The 20,854-nt window shown below is 40.4% G+C and overlaps 1 protein-coding gene across 3 annotated transcripts in view; it reads right to left on the bottom strand.

Moving 5' to 3' along the window:
• The window catches only part of tnr (tenascin R (restrictin, janusin)), a 162,689-nt gene that overhangs the window by 22,329 nt on the left and 119,506 nt on the right, over positions 1-20,854 (bottom strand). For 2 of the 3 annotated variants that reach the window (XM_029453314.1, XM_029453315.1), the window contains exons 17-23: positions 20,503-20,592; positions 18,190-18,323; positions 17,900-18,029; positions 11,940-12,059; positions 11,457-11,600; positions 6,023-6,142; positions 3,742-3,885 (exon numbers count right to left, since the gene is read on the bottom strand). In XM_029453314.1, the coding sequence (XP_029309174.1) occupies positions 3,742-3,885; positions 6,023-6,142; positions 11,457-11,600; positions 11,940-12,059; positions 17,900-18,029; positions 18,190-18,323; positions 20,503-20,592 (882 nt within the window). Of the gene's footprint in view, positions 1-3,741; positions 3,886-6,022; positions 6,143-11,456; positions 11,601-11,939; positions 12,060-14,870; positions 15,138-17,899; positions 18,030-18,189; positions 18,324-20,502; positions 20,593-20,854 lie in introns of all 3 variants that reach the window. The other variant, XM_029453313.1, reaches the window with a different exon arrangement.

Here is a 20,854-nt window from a genome sequence, read left to right as displayed (position 1 = left end):
TTCGTCTTCTCCTTCTTCTGTGTTACCTGGTATGGATGGTCATGCTGTGTTTTTGTCTATGTATCCTGGTGTTCCCTCAGTTTTGCATTGTGCTTTTTGATATCTCACACTTTTCTGCATTTGGGTCCTTCCCCTTTACCCCATACCTGTGATAAACACATTAAACTGTCAAATAGGCCTCAATTGCCTTAAGAATCAAACATATTTTTTTAAAAGCAGCACTCCAGTACTTGGTGAACAACTATCAGCCAGAGCTCAGGCAAGCTGCCTGCAGCAAGGATCTCTGCTGCTTCAAAAACTTGCCAAGCACTTCTCAGCAAGTGGGCTCAGACACATCTGAGGGTGGAAAAGTAGCCTATAGGCTTATTGAAACACCCGTAGCAAAATCCCTCATTTTCCAGCCCTATAGCTTAATATCAGCTGTTGGAGAGTCCTTACTCTGTGTTGAACTCTGATGGCATCGAGGCCAGACAACAAAACAACTCTCAGCTGTGGTTAAGAGGCTTGGGAATCAACAGAAAAACCCCACCCTCAAAAAATCCTGAATGGCTGAAACAGTCTTGTCCACATTTTGATATGAGCCAGACTCATTGCTTTCCCCTCCTCCTCTCTCTTTTGTGCTGTGTTCAGCAGCATACACGTGGAGAGACCATCCTGACAGCGGGAACCTTCACTGTCCCTTCACCTCTTGTGCCTTTTCATTTGCATAGCTGCTATACACCAGATGGACCACAAATAAATGCACTAGCAGTTAACAACTCCTTTCCAACTAAAATATATAGATATAGATGTAAACAAATGCCAATGGAGACATATTTTAATACATAGTATAGTTACAAAAAATAAAAAATGCTACCTGCTTGCATAATAAAAATTGGTAGGCTTTGGCTCGCTGCCTTTTTATTGACACTTAAGAAATTAAAAAATCATTTTTACACAAATAGCACTTTAAAACTGGTATTATGTGAGATTCTTTTAACAAATCACACAATAACACTTGACACAACTGTGACTCGGTCTTTAGGATTAATGTCCATCAGTAGCAATATCTCTGGTCTTTTGTAGAAGAAGATGTGAATCGATTCAGAATCGGTAAGAATCTCAATTATTACATGAATGAATCTTTTCCCCCGAACAACCATGTATATTCCACTATAAAACAAATTATTGCACCACTTTTAATCTTTAATCTTAAGGCGCGTCTTTTTACAAGTGAGTCCCCTTATTATTAATATGCTACATTATTGCTTTAATTTGTATTATTTATTTATATTTTAAATGTATCTGCAATGCACATGCTGTTTGTTTTTTAACTTTAATTTCCTATAAATAATTTGACTTTACTCAGCTATCAGTCAGGATGGATACACTCTTTTCAGCAACTGTCACTGTCTGCTCTCTTTTCCTTCTAAAGTCTGTCCATGCCAGTAATTCTTAACTCTGTGGCTCAGTAGACAGACTCAAAGACACAAACAGAGCAGCAGACGTGGGGAGACGGTGACAGTAGCTGAGGCAGTTGACCAAACCAATCAATGGTCTCATCCTCTCTCACAGCCCGTTCACAATGTGACATTTTCCACTGGAATGAAACAACCTGAGAAAAAATCAAGCTGTGTGAGCGGAACTGAAACAGGCTTTAGGATTTCAATTAGGAAGTTTAATTAACAACACTGTAGCAAGTTCCCTGTGAAGTTAGGGTTGACTAAGGTGCCCGCTGTGAGACATGTCATCATTCCTGCAAGGGGGATGTCTCTATTGGTGTGTGTGTGTGCAAATATAGTAGTACAAAGATGCACAAGCAAGGATGACATTTGAATACAGACAGTGTTAATACATTTGATATTTGCTCGAGGTGGCGATTCATTAAGCTCAGCGATTATCCCTCATTGTTCCTTTATTGAATTTTAGTTTCTTAGTGAAAAGACGAGTAAGAACAGTATTGAATTAAATGATACAATGGGAATGTTAACATAAAATAGAAACCCAACCGCTTGCTTGATTCAATAAAACATGTTGTTTGAAACAAAACAAATTCCTAAATTCTTTTATACGAGAGAATCTAAATTCACATTGTCTTTTTGTTCTCTGGAGAAACAAGGTACATCAAGTACTAGGCAGAGCATCTGTTTCCAAAGTAGAATCACTTTAAACTGCCAAGAACATTTGTTTATGTATGAGTTACTATATGCGTATACAGCATTGACATGGTTTCAGGTATGCCACATTTTCAAGCCCCATTTATGTTTTGAAGTCTCTGCAGCCCTGCCCTCATACGCTGTTGTTTCTGTTTTGAGCAGTTCGTCTCTGCTGCAGTGCAGGACAGGTAGCTCTGGTACTCCTTGGAGGATATGAACTCTACTGCTGACTGAAAAGTTTTTTTTTCTGCAAGAACTTTAGAAAAAACTATGTTTACAGAGCTGCAACTCAGCTAAACTGGAACAATTCCTTCACCTCTAACTTTGCTGTTGATGGAGCAGCAGATAAAGATGAATGTAATTGGAGAGGTGGGTCACCTGGAGGTGAAGTAGGCAAACAAGTTAAAGTTATGGAGTTCACAAATTTAATCCTCACAGTTGCACACATATAATAATAATACTCTTTCTCCTTCTGAGTTTTTTTCTATGGCTGGGCAAAATAAAAGTTATAAACACTGATGGCGATAGAACATTAGAAACTTCAATAAACTGTTGATAAAACACATGCTCAACAACCAATGACAGCACGGATTTGAAGCTATTTCTTAGCAATTATATGTTTTATGACCCGACAGCCTTTTTTAGTTCGCAGAATACACACGCTAAATATTTTGGTATCTCAAGTTGGATAGTAGGACGGTAGAGACGAGCTTTATTGAGACTTTACTATGTCGGTACAGAGAGTGACAGCCCAGCAGGCACAACGACCTTAAACATAACAAGATGTTTGGCAATACTTTGAATACTTGTTTAGCCATGAAGTGGATGAACTGTAAAGTTGGATACAACACCAATTGGTCATGTACTTTATACTATTGACTATATCAGAAACATGCGCATCAAAAATGGGAAATACCACAAACTCATGTTTATCATGTGACACATCACCGTCCATTCCAGCATGGAGACCGCGAGGGCAAACTGCAAACATTAGACCCAACGTCTGGAACGAGCAGCGGTGCTCTCGGATAAAAACCTGCAGCTGTGAAGCTACTGCTAGGGAATGTAAAGCGTAACATAATCTAATTAACAGAAATAGTAACTTCATTTCTATTGTGATATCGTCAGGTAAGTACTGGAGAAATGATTTGTTGTTACGTCTAGTGGAATGAATTAACACCTAGACGTGCGGTGATACCAGCCTGGCATCCTCAGGTGCGTCACCAACCGTGCACTGACTGCTTTTTAATTCCCACTTTCCTAGGGTAGTTGTGGTGATCAACTGGTGTAGTACATAGTCACTGGCTATATTCTTTTCTGTGAAGAGAGAGAAACACGTCTGCTGCATTTGACTCATCCCCACTACTTAAAAGCAGCGTGTAGCTATAGCCCTTGGAGAATTCCCACTTTTCATACATATCTTTTGGCGTAATTGAAACCGAGCACACGGAGGAAACCTACGCAAACGTGGCAATGTGATTTAAATTCCACAAAGAATGGCTCCGGCGGGGCCCGGAGGAGCGTCCTGCTGTGATGCGACAAAGCTAAACACTGAATCACGCACCGCCCACTGTACAGAGACCAGCTGAATGAAATGAGCACATACGTGTCTGGAGGTTGGTGATGACGGTGCCGCTGGTGAGGGGTCCTTTAGTGGCGTAGAGAGCGACAGAGTAGGTGGTGCTTGGCTTCAGGCTGGAAAGCTGGTGCTCCTGCTTGTTGCCTTCCACAAGGAACGTGTCAGCTGTCACTGGAAAACACACAAGGCTTGCATGTTTACCACACATCTTCTGTTGTCAGCTTTGTCTGAATAGAATAGAATCCATTGTACCTCTTTGGCTCCTAGAGGCATGGGAAAAATGTTGCATCTGAATCTCATAGCCTGAACCGTTTAGCCACCTTTGAGGTCCTCTTTGAAGTCAAAGGATTTCTACACTCATTGTGCTTTTGATGAAATATGCTTTAGGGGGGCAACTCTGCAAAACACTTCAGCACACTATAAATGTATTTTCCTCTAAAATGTGACTAAATGTACATTGAAAACAGAATTCATCACTGATCTCATCTAATTGAATATATCAAGAATTCATTTAAGGTATTTTCACAACTAATATATCCGTTTAATCAATTTAAAGGGGCTGAATACGGATACGTTGCCATACAGTTACCACGCATCTTCAGTCTCTGAATTGACTGGAAAATTGCTGATCAAAAACATTATTGTGTAACATGAGCAGGACTTTACAATTAACAAGAAAAGGCATTACAAATAACTGCTGTGGTGTCAGTGGCTCACTGAGAGGATCTCGTTGCGTTAGAGAGTTTTGATTTATAGTAATAATGATGAGAGCTGCATCTACTTGCCCATATTCCCCTTACTTTGACCTTTCAGGCTGTGACGTGTGTAAACGTCACAGTGACGTGTGTAAACGTCACAGTGACAGTGATGCTGGGGAGGATATGAACAAACCATATTATGTCCATGCTACACTATTAATCTAGTTTAACTGACGTTTTGACTGATTGATACTATGATGGTTTGGATTTTATGTGGGTGTTTCTGGTTGCCAATAAAAAAACTATTTTGTAATGCAGGACAGTACTCGATGAAATATGAGATTTATTGACCTTGAGTTAATACACTGACACTCAAGGGAATTGTCCGCAACTTTACATTGCACTTCTCTAAACCCTGGCTGGGGCTGCTTTCCAACTATGTGTTCAGCATATAGATACTGTGTTTGTATCTGAGATGATCTGGCTGCAGTCCAGTCAGTCAGGGTGTAACGTACAAATTGACTCAGAGAGCTGAGCGATACAGATTCCTCTGGATAACTCCAGACATGGCTTTACACACTGTGGTCATGTGCAAATGAGAAATTTGCTTCCAATAACATTATTTCCAGCCGATTTAAAAAAGTAATAATAGTAATAAAAATAATAGTTGAGTTCAAGTGTTAAACATTTGACAGGTTTAAAAACATCTTTGAGAAGGCTAATGACTGAGAAAAAAAACAAAAAGGGGGGTGGGTGGGTGAAGTTTGTTTAAAAAACACAAACCTTTTAACACAAACTTTTTATACTTTCACATTTCAGCACTCTCGCAGTGTATGTCAAGAAGCTTTATCGGAGGATGGCTTACCTACTGTAACTTGGCAGTCATCCACTCGGTTCAGGGAGCAAATTATAAACTGACTCTGAGGGGCCAAGCAATATGGCTATCTGTTACCTATCTGGATATGGCTGTCAGACAGTGAATACATGGGCTGCATCAGAAACATATGCCCTGCAAAAACTGCAATTTGTTTCAAGGCTTAGTAGTTCAACCGAGCATAATGAACTGTTCTGAAAGCAAGACAAATGGATCCATACTGCCTCGCAGGATCACACTTCTTATTGGGAAAACCTCGACGGTACCTGACACATCACCACATCTGCTCATTATGCTCCGACTGCAGTCTGATCTCACAGCAGTCTGTGCTTCGACTCTTTAACGTTTCATTTCAGTGTCCAGGGAGCTGTTCTCAATAACAAGTTGGTAAGTAAATATTAACAACCACAGCCAAGGTAAAAAAAAAAAAGTGCTTCATGAAACACAAACATCACACATACAAAAGGCAGAATAAAAAAAAAAAAGCTGATGTGTAAAAGAAAATTGATTCGTCAGTTAAATTAACTGGTAGCCAATGTAAGCGGCGTCGCTATAGTCGTGATGCGACAGATTATCAGCTGATTTCTTTCACAATTTGCGACCTGACATCAAAGAGAGAAAGGTTGAGGATGATTTTATCCAAACACTTTTATTCACATCCTTTGGTGATGGTTAAAGAATCCATCTCTTCATGTTCTAAGAAACAGCAAATGCTTCTAATTGACAGATAACTCACCCTGGTTGTGTGTGAGGGTCAGCACAAAGTTGTCGACAATGGAAATGGGTGGATTCCACCTCAGCAGGGCTCCTTGTGGAGTGATGTTGAGAGCTGTCAACTCGGCCGGCATGTCCATCGCTAGGATAACAACACAACAAACAATGTAAGCCCAATGTATGGACTAGAACAACAACAATAACAGGCTCTTTCAGGACGTTTCTGACAGCAATTGATCAACATTTGTCAACATGCTGACTATACATTAGCATTTCCGATGTATTTTGGAAAGGTACTGAACCGCCATTGATTTGTACACAAACTGTGGATATGCAAAGACGTTGTTCTTTTGTACACAGGGGATTGTGGTACAATTGCAAAGAGACATAACATATCAATTACACACAACAATTTTGAATGGAGTACAATTCGAAAATTGGAAAACCATTATTCCATCCACATCTTTGTTGTAATCCAGACACAGAAGAGCTCTGCATTCACACTGATTAATAAAGACTCTCTTTGTCATTTGGATCACTGTTTCCTCAACACACACATCAAAGAGAAATTATGCAGTCAAAAAAGGCTGTAGAAAGTCTCAAATATTCTCCTGAGCCTAACGTTTCCCCGTCCTCTTCCTAATTTCATTCTCAGACTGCTGGACAAGCCAAAATTGAGTTTGATTTTAATTATACTTTTAACCTCAGTGTTTCAACCCCAATTTCTCCTCAGTCGTGTTATTTCAGCGCAGTGGAGAGCGTGGCAGGAGAACACAGAACACCGCATGTGCTCCAAAGCTCTGCACAGGTGAGGTCATTAATACTGCCCTGCCCTCATCAGAATAAAAAAGAAGAATTGTGCTTATTAGCACAATGAAGTGAGTTTGAGTCTTGTCTATGAGATAGATGAACAAGCCTGATTACAATCATTACTTTAATTGCAAAAAGGTTTAAGTGAATTTAATGGAGACTTGCCAAGTCAATTACATTGGCAATGCAGATGGAGTAGAGATGGCCAATAAAGAAGAAAAATAAACAGGTCATCCACCTTCAACAGTCCCTGTGATAATCCAATCATCACTCTCCATCTCATGACTGTGCCGCTGAATCGCAGATTGAGCCAACTACATCACGCTCGCACTCGAGGTGCTTAAGATTCAGGACATGAGAAAAGCTTTGGAGAAGGAACAAACGGCTGCTCTGAGACTATAGCATAAAGCTGTGGTGCAGTCACATGCTAATGAGAAGCTCCGCACAAATAAACCATGAGCTGCCTCATATATACACATGCTATAATGCCGTACTCTATCCAGGAATACAGGACAGCCTGGACATTGACACAACGATCATGTGAACCTGCTGTTTCCAGTAACACACTACGCCATTGGCTACAGAGAAAATCCAAATGTCAATAACACACGTAGAAACTGGTATGATCCACATTGTTAAATATTGGTTGTGTGAGACCAAAAATAATGAATTGTTCTGTTATGCTTCTAAAGCTAATTGCAGTCTTTGCCAAGGTTTCCTTTGAGGGGGCTCAAAAGAGGTCACTTCCCAGGGGAGGAAATAAACAATACTGTACAAACTGTACACCCGGTGAATGCTATAATTTATAATAAAACCACATGAGAATTGATATTAAACATAATATTTTAGAAATATAACTTTGCTTTGAGTTTGATTGCTCTAAATAAAAGACACTTTGTTTCACCAGGGTTTATGGGTGCCATTGACAAATATTCTAATCAGTATTTTTCTTGAAATCTTCAAATAACTTAATAATTCATCTTTATCTAGAAAACCAGAGCAATTTAGTGATGTTTATTACTTTTTCCATCATTCTAATAATCACATTTAAAAGTGGAATAATATTTAGCGGTGGATGTGGTTGTCTAATAACAAAACTCTGGTTCATCGCATAAAAGCCAAAGATATTAAATATGTAATGATCATGTCGAGAGCTGCACAGTCTCCTCTCTGGCTGCTGACGGTAACCTTTTCGCAGCTAAATCGATTTCTAACTTTTAAGAATCGAAAAGGAACAAAGTGAGTGTGGAAGTTTGCAATGCACAGTTAATTTTGTAGTTAAGATTACTCACAGAATAAATATTGATCCAGTTTATATGCCTGCAAACAGCTTTGATTCTGTCCTTGACTGTATGGGAGAAAATTGGCCATGAGAAAGTTGCAATGGGAGCTTTTATGTTTTAAGGGGTTCACTGTTGCAAAGCCTCTTAGTGCTCAAATAACAAGTCAAGTTTCCTTCAGGTAAACTTAGTTCAAGGTTGTTGTTGTGCTATTATGTCTGAATCAAACTTTTTTTGTATTTGTGCTTCACTGAATGTGGTATTTTTAGGAAAACCTCAGCTGTGACGGTTGACCAGGAGATCAGTGTGCTGTGACTGTGGACATTATGTAGACCAGGCTGCAGCAGACAGTACAGTTAGTGAGACACATTGGGACATTTTACTCCCCAGTCTATCTCTGCATCGCCTCTCATTACTGTGGAAGCCGCGCTGCCTCGCTGTACAAGAGAAGCAGGTGTGAGTGTGTTCTCCATATTTGCCCCATAGCTACATTGGATGTTTCTGTGGCACGATACAAATACTCATGCAGGGCCGCCACAGTCATGCAACCAGTGTACCTTCTGATTCCACACGGCTGCAGGGAAATGTTTCAATGCTGATGTTTGGATTGAGAATGTACATTTATCTTCACCAATCATTACACCCAATCAGTAGGTAATCATCAGTTATTGGCGTTGTCTCGTTTAGCAACTGAACCTGAAAGAATTATTAAGGGATACGGTCGTTATGTAGATTCACAGGAAGTCATTATTGTAAAGTTAACATAGCAGTCTACATCGTAAGTACACTTAGTTTCACTGAGGGTGCACTCTGGAGTCACAAGAACTTTGCATTATCAAATTATTTAGGAATTAATTGATAGCTAACAAATAACATGTTTTTTTCTTGCAATTTGCTCCTGACCTGCTGTTTCTTTGTGCCTTGTTGTCCTAGTGTCACTGTAACATATAGACCTCTTGGCTTAACTGTCTTGCAGCACTTACAGTAAGTACACATGTCACGCTGAGACTGTGTAGCGGCACCGAAAGAGTGCTCACCTGAAAACTAAGTGCAGCTGGACAAGACGTGCTGTTTGTCTGAGAAGAAGAAAAAGGTTTTCAAAGATGAAAACCATGCAACCATACACATCATTGTGATTGTGTGGGATATCTTAACAAAGCATCCGTTTTAAAATAGAAGCGCACTATCCCTCATCTTTCTTGAAATAGCTGGTATAAATAAGTAAAGCAGGAAGGACTCTAATGGCCTGTTTCCAAACTTAAGTTTTTGAGGCAAGTCACATTGCTAATGAGCACCATTATTAGTCCATTACACTGACCTTAACATAGTCTATTTAGTGTTAACCTTCCCAGATTCATCTTAGATTAGAAACACCTGCTGTGTTAGCAACTTTAAATATTGCTCCTTGCTTTTTTTCATACCCTCTGACAATAATTGATTACGCAAGTGAAGTAAGTAGCAATTGCAACGTTATTCAAGTCATTAAATACTTGGCCGGGCAATGTTGGATTACTCTTCCAAATCCCCTGTTTCTGTATTGTTGTTGAAAGCGGCATTAAAAAGTCCCCGGTTGGGCATTGTGCGATTTGAGGGAAATGTTATTTACCATTTCTAACAAGCTTGACTTTGGAGTTATGTTCTTTTCAGGCTATTACAGCCCCAACGGCTCTGCTCATTGTAAGTACACTGGGTGTTTAAAAAAGGAAGCTGATGATAAAGAATTGGAGGGGAAGAGCATGACATACGAGAGAAAGAGACTATTTTGATTCTTTTTTTTCCTCACTGGATTCTTGAACCTGGCGGTTCCTTGTTAATCAGGTCTCATTGGCATTCAAACTCACCTCCTTCTCTCCTTCCTCCCTCCTATTCTGGGCTCTCTTTAGCCCTCTTGTTTTTCCCTCTCTCATACACACACACACGCACACACTGAAGATTATGCATACACCAATGGGAGCGTGTGTTAATATTAGGTTAGCGGAAGAACGGTGTCCCATATTTACATGCGTGTGTGCGTGTTTGTGTTTTTCCTAACTTGTGATTTAGAGCTAAGATAAGAGGAGTATGAAAGCAAGGGAGCTTGAGAGGGGGAGAGAGACACCGAGAGAGAAGATTAAAGAAGGGAAGAAAGCAGAAATGGAAGGAGGACAGAAAGATGGAGGATGAAGCGAGAGGCATAACAATGCAGAAGGATAGAGGTGAGGCGCAAGTATAAAGGGATAAAAAAGGGAGGGAAGCAGAGAGACAGAGGAGAGGGAGTTGGAGTTGGGAGTAGGTTACCAATTACTGGGTCACGGAGTGGACAGTTTCATCTATTGCAGCAGCAACGATTGCACCTCCTGCAATGTCAGCTGTACCCTTAGATTTCGTCTGACGTCTGTATTTGTGTTTGTTGCTCTTTTTAGCACATAACTCCCAACGCGCAGCTGCTTTTGTTGAGGATAAGAACAATTGGTCCGAGAGTGTAGCAGAGAAAAGAGGAAATTCTTCATTCTGATTACATGGCAAACATTTTGTTCCTGTGCCGCCCCATCTCACAGCGGGACGCTTATCAGAGAGTTGTAGTAGGAAGGAGGGAGGAGAGGGATTTCACACTGTACAAGAGTACATTAAAAACACACGTAGATCACAGCGTTTAGCCAGGACATATACACTCAGTTACCAGTTTATACACTGCGATCAAACTAAAGCAATCCATTAATTAAACTGCACCTTCATAGTGGTAATATTCATGCTTGTGACGCTGTTGTATTGCGTTCTACTGAGAGATGTTTCTATTACTTTGTACACCCCATCTATAGCAACCTCTCTGTCAGCAGCGGACATGGTTATAACAAGTGAATAAACCAAGAAACCCGAGAAGCAGGAAGTTTCTCCAACCAACTTACTGCAATCCAACATTTCTCCTCTAACCTGCTTCAGTCCATCGCTGAGGGACTGACAAAGGTCCCAAGAAGAGAATTGAGACCAGATTATGGTTCCTGTCCGTGCACTGTGCTGAGGCAGAATGGTCCTGACCTCTAAAATTGTCAACCACATCTCTGAATGGTTCAGAAATGCATTCATTCATGACAAGAAGCAACAGTGACATGGACACAGCTGCCGTGGTCGTGAAAGTGAACTCCTACTGAAGCTTTCGCTGGTGACTGTAAATGACCTGAGCTGAATAGTCACTCGCTACTGATTGCTCAGGGCAATAGCCGCCCCACCTTTCCATCAAGAAATCAGCTGACGTGATGTCAAGCTGAATCAAAATGGCAATTCAGTGCCATTGTCAGGCTAATGCAGCTGCAGTTTGTTTTGTTGCATGGCTGTTCTACTCTCTTTGGTTCTATATGGTCCTAATAATGTTTCCTCATCAACTCCTACCTGTGAAGACGGAGGTGCCGACGACTTTGCTCTCTTGACTCCCTCGGACCGCGTTGATGCTGATCTCGTATTCCGTTGCAGGAAACAGGCTGGACAAGGTGTAGTTGGTGACGTCGCTGTCAATCACCACGCTGTCCACACGACCTGCAGGAGACATCAGAACTTTCGCCGTCACTCCGCTCTTACATTTCTTCAGGTAAAGGGGATATTGCTTAGCCGACTGCTGTGTGTTTTGCATCACAGGGTAAATATTTAATCGATACAGAATTTTAATTAAAAATTCAATTAAATTCCACTGATAAAATGGTATCATTTAATTAGACACAGTGTGTGTAACAGTGTTGCCTTCTATGAAATATCTTATAACGAATACCATGTTCATTTAACTGTAACATGAAAACACAGCGCGCCGGCATTGATGCTGATACATTAAATACAAAGTTATTATAACGCAATGGATAGAGACTGTAAAGAGTATGCTACCTCTGGCGGATTGGTAGGACAGCTTATAGTACTCAAATGGAGCAAGTGGTTTGATCCAAGAGATGGTCAGTGCGTCTTCGGTCACATCTGACACCGTGAGCTCTTTTGGTGGGTCCATGCCTAGAAGGGAGATGATGTGTGTTAGCATAGGATCAAAATGGTCCACAATGGATAACATGGGAGAATTCATTCTGATCCCAGAGGAGCGCATTATGTGGTATATACTGAGCAAATAGAGGAATTTACATAACAATCTAAAAAGATTCAGTGCCCTTGAAACCCCGAGTATTTCAGTAATCCTTGCTTTGTCCATTTTTAATCTCCTCTTCATTACATTTACATAAACATACCTGCCCTTGTGGTCTGTAGAAGCACAAGCATGTGTAAAAAAATAATTGAATAAACAACATCAAAAGATATTAGAGGAGAAATCTAGCTTGAAAAGAACACAATAGGCGGCATGAGCATTGAGACCGAGCAGGGCTTGCTCGGGAAGAGATTTACCCCCCTGCTGACAATTTGTTTTATGTGTCTCCTGAGACTATCGAGCTGCCATGGAAAAGGTTATGGCGAAAACAATGTGAGCAAACAATTAAACTGACGACAGGTCAGTAGCTGCTAGAGAAAGAAATAAGAGGGATAAAGAAAGTTAGAAAAGGTGAAAGGAAACAGACAAAAAAAAGAGAGGAGATTGAGAGATAACTTCCATCTCTTGGTGTGGACAAAAGGCGAAACAGGCAGCACATGTAAAGCAACAGCTCCTCTCCCTCTTTGTAAAGAATAATGGCTATTATTCACAAGCAGAGGAGGCAATTTATAACTCCTGGCTTTGAATTCAATTCCACTTGTATGACATAGTCGTAACATTTACATATGTTTTACATATTATTCATGGTTGCATCTCTTGCTAATTATGTTTGCTTTGGCAAAACATAAAGGCTGAAAATATGTATTTTTCTGAGGGTCTGAATGGGAACAGTTACAGAACAGGTCTGTGAGAGAAATCGACTGCTACTCACCTGATCCTCCCGCAAGATCACAATTCAATTTGCACCGTGTAAGCTAATAAATGAATGTGACCCTCAGGCAGAGCAACATTATAGCACCCTTTGAACTGACCATAGCGATGATCAAAGTCTGGCAAATAACAAACCACACAAAACATTGAAAGATTTCAAATGCAAAAAATGTAACGCTAAAAGCACAGCTAATTATACGAGGAAAGCCAGAGTGCAGTCTCTCATCAGTGCTCGCATTCAAATGTGCGAGATCAAAGCATTACCACGGTATAAAGACAAGAAATACTGTACATCTGTCTTAAAATCCCCGTCCAATTTCACCCTCAAAATCTGCCTATCATCATATGTGAGTGAATATAGAGAGAGAGTGCTTGTAACTGCCAAGGTATTATGTTAAACTGGCACAGTAATCAGATGGCAACATGCAGGTGTCTCTGGCACTGATGCAAAGTTAATATCTCTATTGTTCAATGCTGACTTTCGTCTTTCCTCTAATTCTCTCTTTTGATGATTCTCTTTCAATTCTAATTTTCTTTTCTGTTTTGCCCATCGTCTCTTTTCTCAGTCAGGTTATTCCATTGACCCTCTTCTCATTCATTCTCTTGCCAGATGTGAATAGCACACTCACAATCAAAAGAAATGTTTCTTAGAGCTCCTTCTAACAAAAAGCCAATTAGCGGGAAACAAATGACACGTTAATACTGTATTATGTACCAACAAAGACAGAGAGAGCTGCGAAGGATCTTTGCGGCGCAGTTGGAGGGGAAACATTTTACTCAAAAGAGGAATGATAAACTGTGAATAAACCAGAGATAAAATAAAGGGAAGAATAAAAGGAAAATATTCATTTCAAATGGATTCACAGAAAACAGCACAAAGCCTGAGCAGACTTCCACTACTGTGTGTTTTACAATATCAATGCACCTGTCCTCCTTTTCTCTCATTCTTCTTCTCTCTGTCTTTGTCTGTATTAGAGAAACATTTGTCAGCAATTTCTCAAATATCCCCCAATGTTACTAATGTTATTAGTTTAGAATAAACATGAAACCGCACTGGATCATTATACACGCTGGCTGTTGACTCAAATATCATCTATGTAGCTAACCTCAGCTACGCGACACCACAGGGGAATAAAACAAGCTTGTGTATTTGGTACTAACTCCTGCAAAGAAATGAAAACCTCCAAGGCAGATCTCTACTTACAAAACTCATTCTGCGCAAATTAAATGCTAAAACAGCATTTTTGGAAATACATATTTAATTTAAAATCACTTTGTATTTCCCTTTCTTACACAGGTTTTTCTCCTTTTTTCCGTTCTCACTTTACCTCACACTTGCTACAGTGTTTCCCTCCCAACTTTTCTTCCCTGTTCCCAGCTGTTCCTCTGTTGTTCTCCTTAACTGTAAATGGGACTTCCAGTTCCTCCTGTCTCAACAAACTCAACAGACGCAACAGATTCATAAATGTGATTGACATGATGACACCTCACAAATCAGTTCATTACCTGGTTATAGAAAAATAGTGGGCAAATATATTGATAATTGATTAATTATTGAGTTTTGTCTTTAGAAGAAAAACATTATGTAGTTACATTTTCTCAATTGTGAGGCTTTGCTGCTTTTTTTAGTCTTATGTGACAGTAAATTGAAAATCTTTTACCACCAAACAATTCCTCAATTTGCAGATTAATCAATAATGTATATAATTGTTAGTTGCAGCCTTAAAACGTCAAGTTCAGATGTACAGACAAAGCCATGCATGTATAGACTAACAGTAGTATGAGGCAAGGATTGCTACAACAGATCTCATACGAAGCCATAAACCTTTAGTATGCTGCTCATGTTTATCTATCGTTGTGTGTCATCCCTGAGTTACCTTTGATACCACCGATCCATGAAATAAGCAGCTCACCTGTAGTGAGTGATGCAGTAATGGGCTCAGAGGTAACTTCCCCCTGTATCGTGATTAGACTGACGGTGTATTGAGTGGACGGCAGCAGCCCCTGGACCAGTGACCTCGTCTTGGAGCCGTCCAGCGTCACCTTAGAGGTGTCGGTCCCATCTGCAGAGCTGTAGCTCAGGATGAAGAGGTCAGCAGGCGGTGCTGGGGCGCTCCACGCCACCAACACTGAGTCTGAAGTCACCTCTGACAAGTAGAGGTGGGTTACGGGCCTGATTCCTGAAGGAACGGGGAGGTTTAAAGGTCACCGGTGGGTTTTCAAGGACAAGGTAAAAAGCCGGCCACAAGCAGGAAACAGCGATGAACAAAAAAAGAAAACAGCTGCCGTCATTATGGAGTTGACAGACAAGGAATTCAGTGATGGATGGAAGCAGTCCTGGATGGTTTAATAGATCGTTTATAATACAGTTGAGAAAATCACCCTTGGGTGCAATGTTGATGGGGCAGGTGAGAGTCAGAGAAGACCACAATCATGTGGAAGTGATGAGTTAATTGGCCATAAAAGAAAAACCTAATGAGATTATCCGCTGTAAAGATGAAGCTGTGATGGGACTGTTCACAAGAAGAAAATGGAGAAATGATGATGATGATGATGATGATGATAGCAGATGCTGTTGTCATAATGTATGACCTGGACAGGAGATGACGTAATGAATACAAACCAGTGTAGCAGCTGACACAGCAACAAATGCGAGACGATTTGAATTGAATTAGCCATGTGTGGATGTATAAATAGCAGGGAAGATGCAGTATCATTCTTCTGATATATCCAGATGAGTTTACTTTGTAATCAATCATTATTCTAAGCCTGCGTTGTTTACACTTGTCTGCATTCATGTTCTTCTTCTCTTTTATGGCACATTTCCTTCACCAACTGTCGACATGCATTACTGCCGTGTGCAGTCAGCAGAAATGTGTATCTTGTAAAACCCCATAGTGGTGTTGTGCACGTGTGTCCTTGTGTGGATGCCAGTAGAAGACGTGATACAAATAACGCAAAGGCTCATCCAAACATGGCTCTATAGCACCAATAGTGGTCAAAACCTTCCACATGGCTTTGCTTTAATAATGGATTAAACATTGAAGAAGGAGTGTCGTGCTGGCGGTGGTTATGATGAAGATGTCGTTGATCAAGATGGCACTGACAAGTCTTTTGTAGAGTTAGTGATGGCTAAAAAGCCAGTGAAATGAAGCGACAATGACCGCACGGAGGCAATGTAGTGGTGACGAAAACGTGGGGAGACACCTTCTGCAGCTTTTAATACTTTTGAATTTCATTGCACAGATAAAGACACAGCGAAGAAGATGATGTTATTGAACTCTTACAGATACAGAGGCTTGTACCAGATGTAATGAACTTCCCTCCAGGCGTTCCAGAGATATCGCTTTCACGAGACAAATGTGAGGTCACAGTGACCTTGACCTTTGACCAGCGAATTCTAACGATTTTAATGTTAAGTCTAAGTTTGTGCCAAATCGAAGAAATTCCCTCCAGGCGTTTCTTAGATATCATGTTCACGAGAATCAGACGGACCGACAAGCGACCAGAAAACCTAATGCCTCCGGCCACGGCTTGTAGATAACTACTTACAGGAAGTGGTAAGAGTTCATATTCAGTGACAAAGGGACGAACCGAAGGACGGATCCAAATGCGCTCCAAATGCAGTCTGGGATATATTTTTGATCACAGTCAAACTTTTAACAGATTTGTTTTCCTTATGGCAAGTGCACCTGAGCGGTGAACAGATGTTGTCAATATGGCCAAGTGAACAGTGGAGGAGTAGATGACAGGTAATTAATTACTCTTCCTCTGATTCCCTTCATCTGCCATTTTAAGATTCTCTCGTTTCTCCTCTCCAGATGGTTAGAGCGGCGTTGCTTAACAAAGCCGCAGAGAACAAGAGATGATGAATGCGATGATGATGAATGCGATGATGATGATGATGATGACGGTTATGATGGTGACAACTGCCACGAAGGTCACAGTGAAGAAGCAAAGGGATGATGATGATGATGATGATGATGAGAGGTGAAGAAAAGAATGACATCAGGATGATAGCAGGTAAGCGCATGCCCATCAATCCGACACCATCTTTTGAGCAACTGAAAAATCACATCAAGCTTTCTGTAAGAATAACAAAGAACCAACAGGGTGGGAAGATTGACAGGTAATCCCACATATAGTTGGACAGACACATGTGTAGAGAAAAGAGAACTTCGCTTCGTGATAGAAGTTCCCAGAGGAAACAGGAAAGCGCCACAAGCCGACAGTAATGAGTGCGACAGCAAAACAGAGAGTATCACACGCAAATATATTCGGATGCCAAACAAGAGGTGCAATTAGGGAACATTTGTCACAAGCTCATTATCTGACGTGAATAATTTACTTGCGCTAATTGCTTCTTCAAAGTATTATAAGGTTCCTGCATTTTCTTTTAGTGTGACTCACCTTACCTGCTACCACACTTGTGTTCATTATATCCACCGTTCAACTTCATTACGCACCACTATTGTTAAAACTGTTCTCTGGCTTTGTGCAGTAATAGGCTGATCTTTCATGTCTTTATCGGAGCAGAGAAAACACCGCGGAGTGAATTTCTCTTAGCTCTGCCTGATAATTGAGCGGAACTGACTGCAGCCATGACATCCAATGAAAGCTTCTGTAGCAAAGACAAGCGAGCAGGGCTTCCTCACCTGCCACTGTGGCAGGTCACTTAGCATTTCCACTGCCCGCTTAACTTCTTTTTTTATTCTCTGGAAAACGCTTTAGAAATGTAAACACTGTCACTGATACCACGCAGTAGAAATATGGAATATATCATGTAACTTTAATAATTCCTGGCTATTTCTAATGCTCATGAATTGCTTTAAAAACCTTTGAAAACCTGCCATGGCAGCAGGAGCCAATGGAGACAATACTGCTGTACAAGAATAACACTGTTAACTCTCTTGAGTATATACGACTTGACTATTCTCTCTACCTGTGAAGGCATCGATGGTAGCTGCGGTGCTCTGCTGTCTTCCTCTTCTTGCTGCCACAGTGATGGTGTACTCAGTCCCAGGCTCAAGGTCGATCAGAGTGGTGGTGGTTACATCTTTAGGCACTGTCAGCTGGAAAAGGAAAAGATGGGATTTGTCTAGATGCTTAATAAAAGGTCATTGTCATGTTAGTCCTTGGATGATTGTTGTTGCATCTGTGTACAGTATTATGGCAAACTATTTGTGCTATGTTGTATCAATTATCCATTTAATAATCTGTCCTATTCTTTACCTCAGTACTGACGCCAGAGGAGGATGTGTAGGTGACCTTGTAATGGTCGATGGGGCCCTGGACCACGGCCCACATCAGAGTGATGGTGTTGTCTGTGGAAGCCGTCACAGTTAGATCCATGGGCACGTCCAGACCTAATACAGAGGAAACAAGATGTCAGTAAAGCAAATGGCCTCGTAAATGATTCCAGGTCAAATGTAAAAAGAAAGAAAGAATGGTGATCATTTAGGATATGATATGACATTTCAAGGACCCCTACTCATCCAATTACAAATGTCCTATGACATGAGTCAAGTGTAGACAGTGCATGGTACATTTACCTTAATAAGGTCATTTTACATCTAAGTTTCTTTATGTGCACATTTTCAAATTGCAAAGAAAACACCCGAGTCAAAATGCCAAACATTTGGAGAACAGCTGATTTAAAAAAATAATAATTTGCAATTAAAAGTATGCCTTTATTTATGTATTACTTACTTTTTAATTGATTTTGCCCTGCCTTTGGTTGGGCTACCTCAAAAAGTTATCACCGCAGGAAGTTTGATTAACACGCACATTCTCTGTTGACTACAAAAGTTATAATCTGATGTTATGTTCTAGGATGTTTTCTGTTTATTGCTATATTGTCCTATCCTCTTGGTTTTCATATTGTTGTATTCTGCACACAAAAAAAGAGAAAAGAAATATAGAATTTTCCAAGACAAGTATTTAACACTTGGCTGACATGGAAAAGAGAAGAGGCAATAAAGGCTGATGAACCAGATTTTTCAAATACACTTTCATGTTAATGTCCCCTCTTCTGCTGTAGACAAACCTTGTGTGTGTCTAACCCCTGCTTGCCTCCCCTCCCCTCCACTACAAACGCTCAAATAGCTAAGTGTTAAAAAATCCAGTTGTTGCATGTCACAACCCTACATATTCCTACATTAATTGATTTGATCAAAACCTTGTATTTTGTTAAAGTTCAAGAGATCTGCTCCAAAGTTATGCAACATTGTGTGCACTTCTATATTCTCATCTACTGTATGCTGCAGTGCAGCACTGACATCAAAAGCAGGAGCGTTTGTGATTAAAATGTTGCTTCCTCCTCTGTGTTCACATAATGATCCCACATTCTGTATTTAATCTTTTTGTATTGGTTTTGTTCTTATGTTTGTCTTTTTCTTTCCTGCAGCAATGACCCAACTTGCCCACTGGATCATCAATGTTTAATTGTCCTTTAATCCTGCAACCATGAATGTTTTCAGAGCTTCTTTTCAAATAGATGTTTTTGGGGAAATAAGACAGAACGCACTTGAACTAAAGCCCCTGTTAATGGAAATGATGCTTTTAGCTTTCAGCAACATACACGTATAATAACATTAGCACTGCTGTGTGACGGGCAGACAGGAGTTGTTGTCATATTATTTCAAAAACTATTTGAGAAAGATGTGACAGCTGTAGTGCATTTTCAAAGTTCAAAGAGAGTGCACAAAATAGTGGGATAGAAAGTGCTCGTTCGTAAATTGAGGCATAATTTTGCAAAGTGCAAAAATACCTTCAGCCATTAACATGATTGCAACTGGAGGAAAGATGTGCTTGACATTCAACTTGATGGGAAAGATTAGCGAAGCACCTCCGTGCACTAACATTTTAACAGAAGGTTAAATGGGGTCCTTTTTGTGTTTCCGCCAAAACACTTCAAAACACAATAAATATTCAAATAGCCGATCAAGAACTGAGGTAGAGAGGGCCGTTAGCAATCAATGGTATGCATTACTACAGCTTTTAAATGCTGTAATGGGAACTTTTGACACAGCTGGTAAAATAAAACATCTCTCTAAAATAGAACAAAGTCCTGCCAAAATCTGATTTGCTTAATTTCACTAAAATGGCTTTTAATGGTTGGAACAGGAGCCCCACCCCCACAGCACAAACTGAGAATGACATGTATACTGACAGACCAGGCCCACCAGCTCGCTGTGAAGCTGGTATGTCTAAAAGCGCTGCTGTGATTCACTTAAAGGAATACTTCGCCCTTAATATGACCTCCATGATGATGAGTTGATGGATATGGAGGCCAGGTTTAAAAAAAAAAAAAAAACGGCAAAACTATATGAAAACATCCGTTTACAAACTCTCGCCACAACTCGTGCAGTGTAATCCAATTCTCATGTATCCACTCACATGCTCACTTCTTCCTAAACACATGCGTTGTTGCCATGTTTTTACTGCACGAGTTGTGTTAGACTCAGGTTACACAGGTTGAGTAATTAATATTCAAATGGTGAAGTATTCCTTTAATGTGTGGAGTACAAATAGTAATTCACTCACCCGTCCTGGCATTCATTGTTGCTGGGGTACTCTGGTTGCTACCTTTCATGGCAGAAATGCCAATTCCGTACTCTGTGCCAGGCTGCAGGTCTGAGGCACAAAGACAAAGAGGGAACCGGATACTAATTTAATACACAATACAGCAGAAAGAAACATCACACAGACTTGTTTCATACTCTCCTTCTCAAGCAGAGTGCATGTCAATTAGATGGCGTTTTTCATAACAGCCCAATTAGCTCCACATCGCTGATGAGGTCTAGGCAAATTTACATGTTTATCAGTATGATTTCTGAAAGTATCCACGCTTTTTTTTTTGCCAACAGCATAATTGATCAGTTTCAAATCAATTCCT

The sequence above is a fragment of the Cottoperca gobio genome, chromosome 17 (assembly GCF_900634415.1).
Source record: "Cottoperca gobio chromosome 17, fCotGob3.1, whole genome shotgun sequence".
Taxonomy (NCBI): Eukaryota; Metazoa; Chordata; class Actinopteri; order Perciformes; family Bovichtidae; genus Cottoperca; species Cottoperca gobio.
This window is presented reverse-complemented; position numbering and strand designations above follow the sequence as displayed.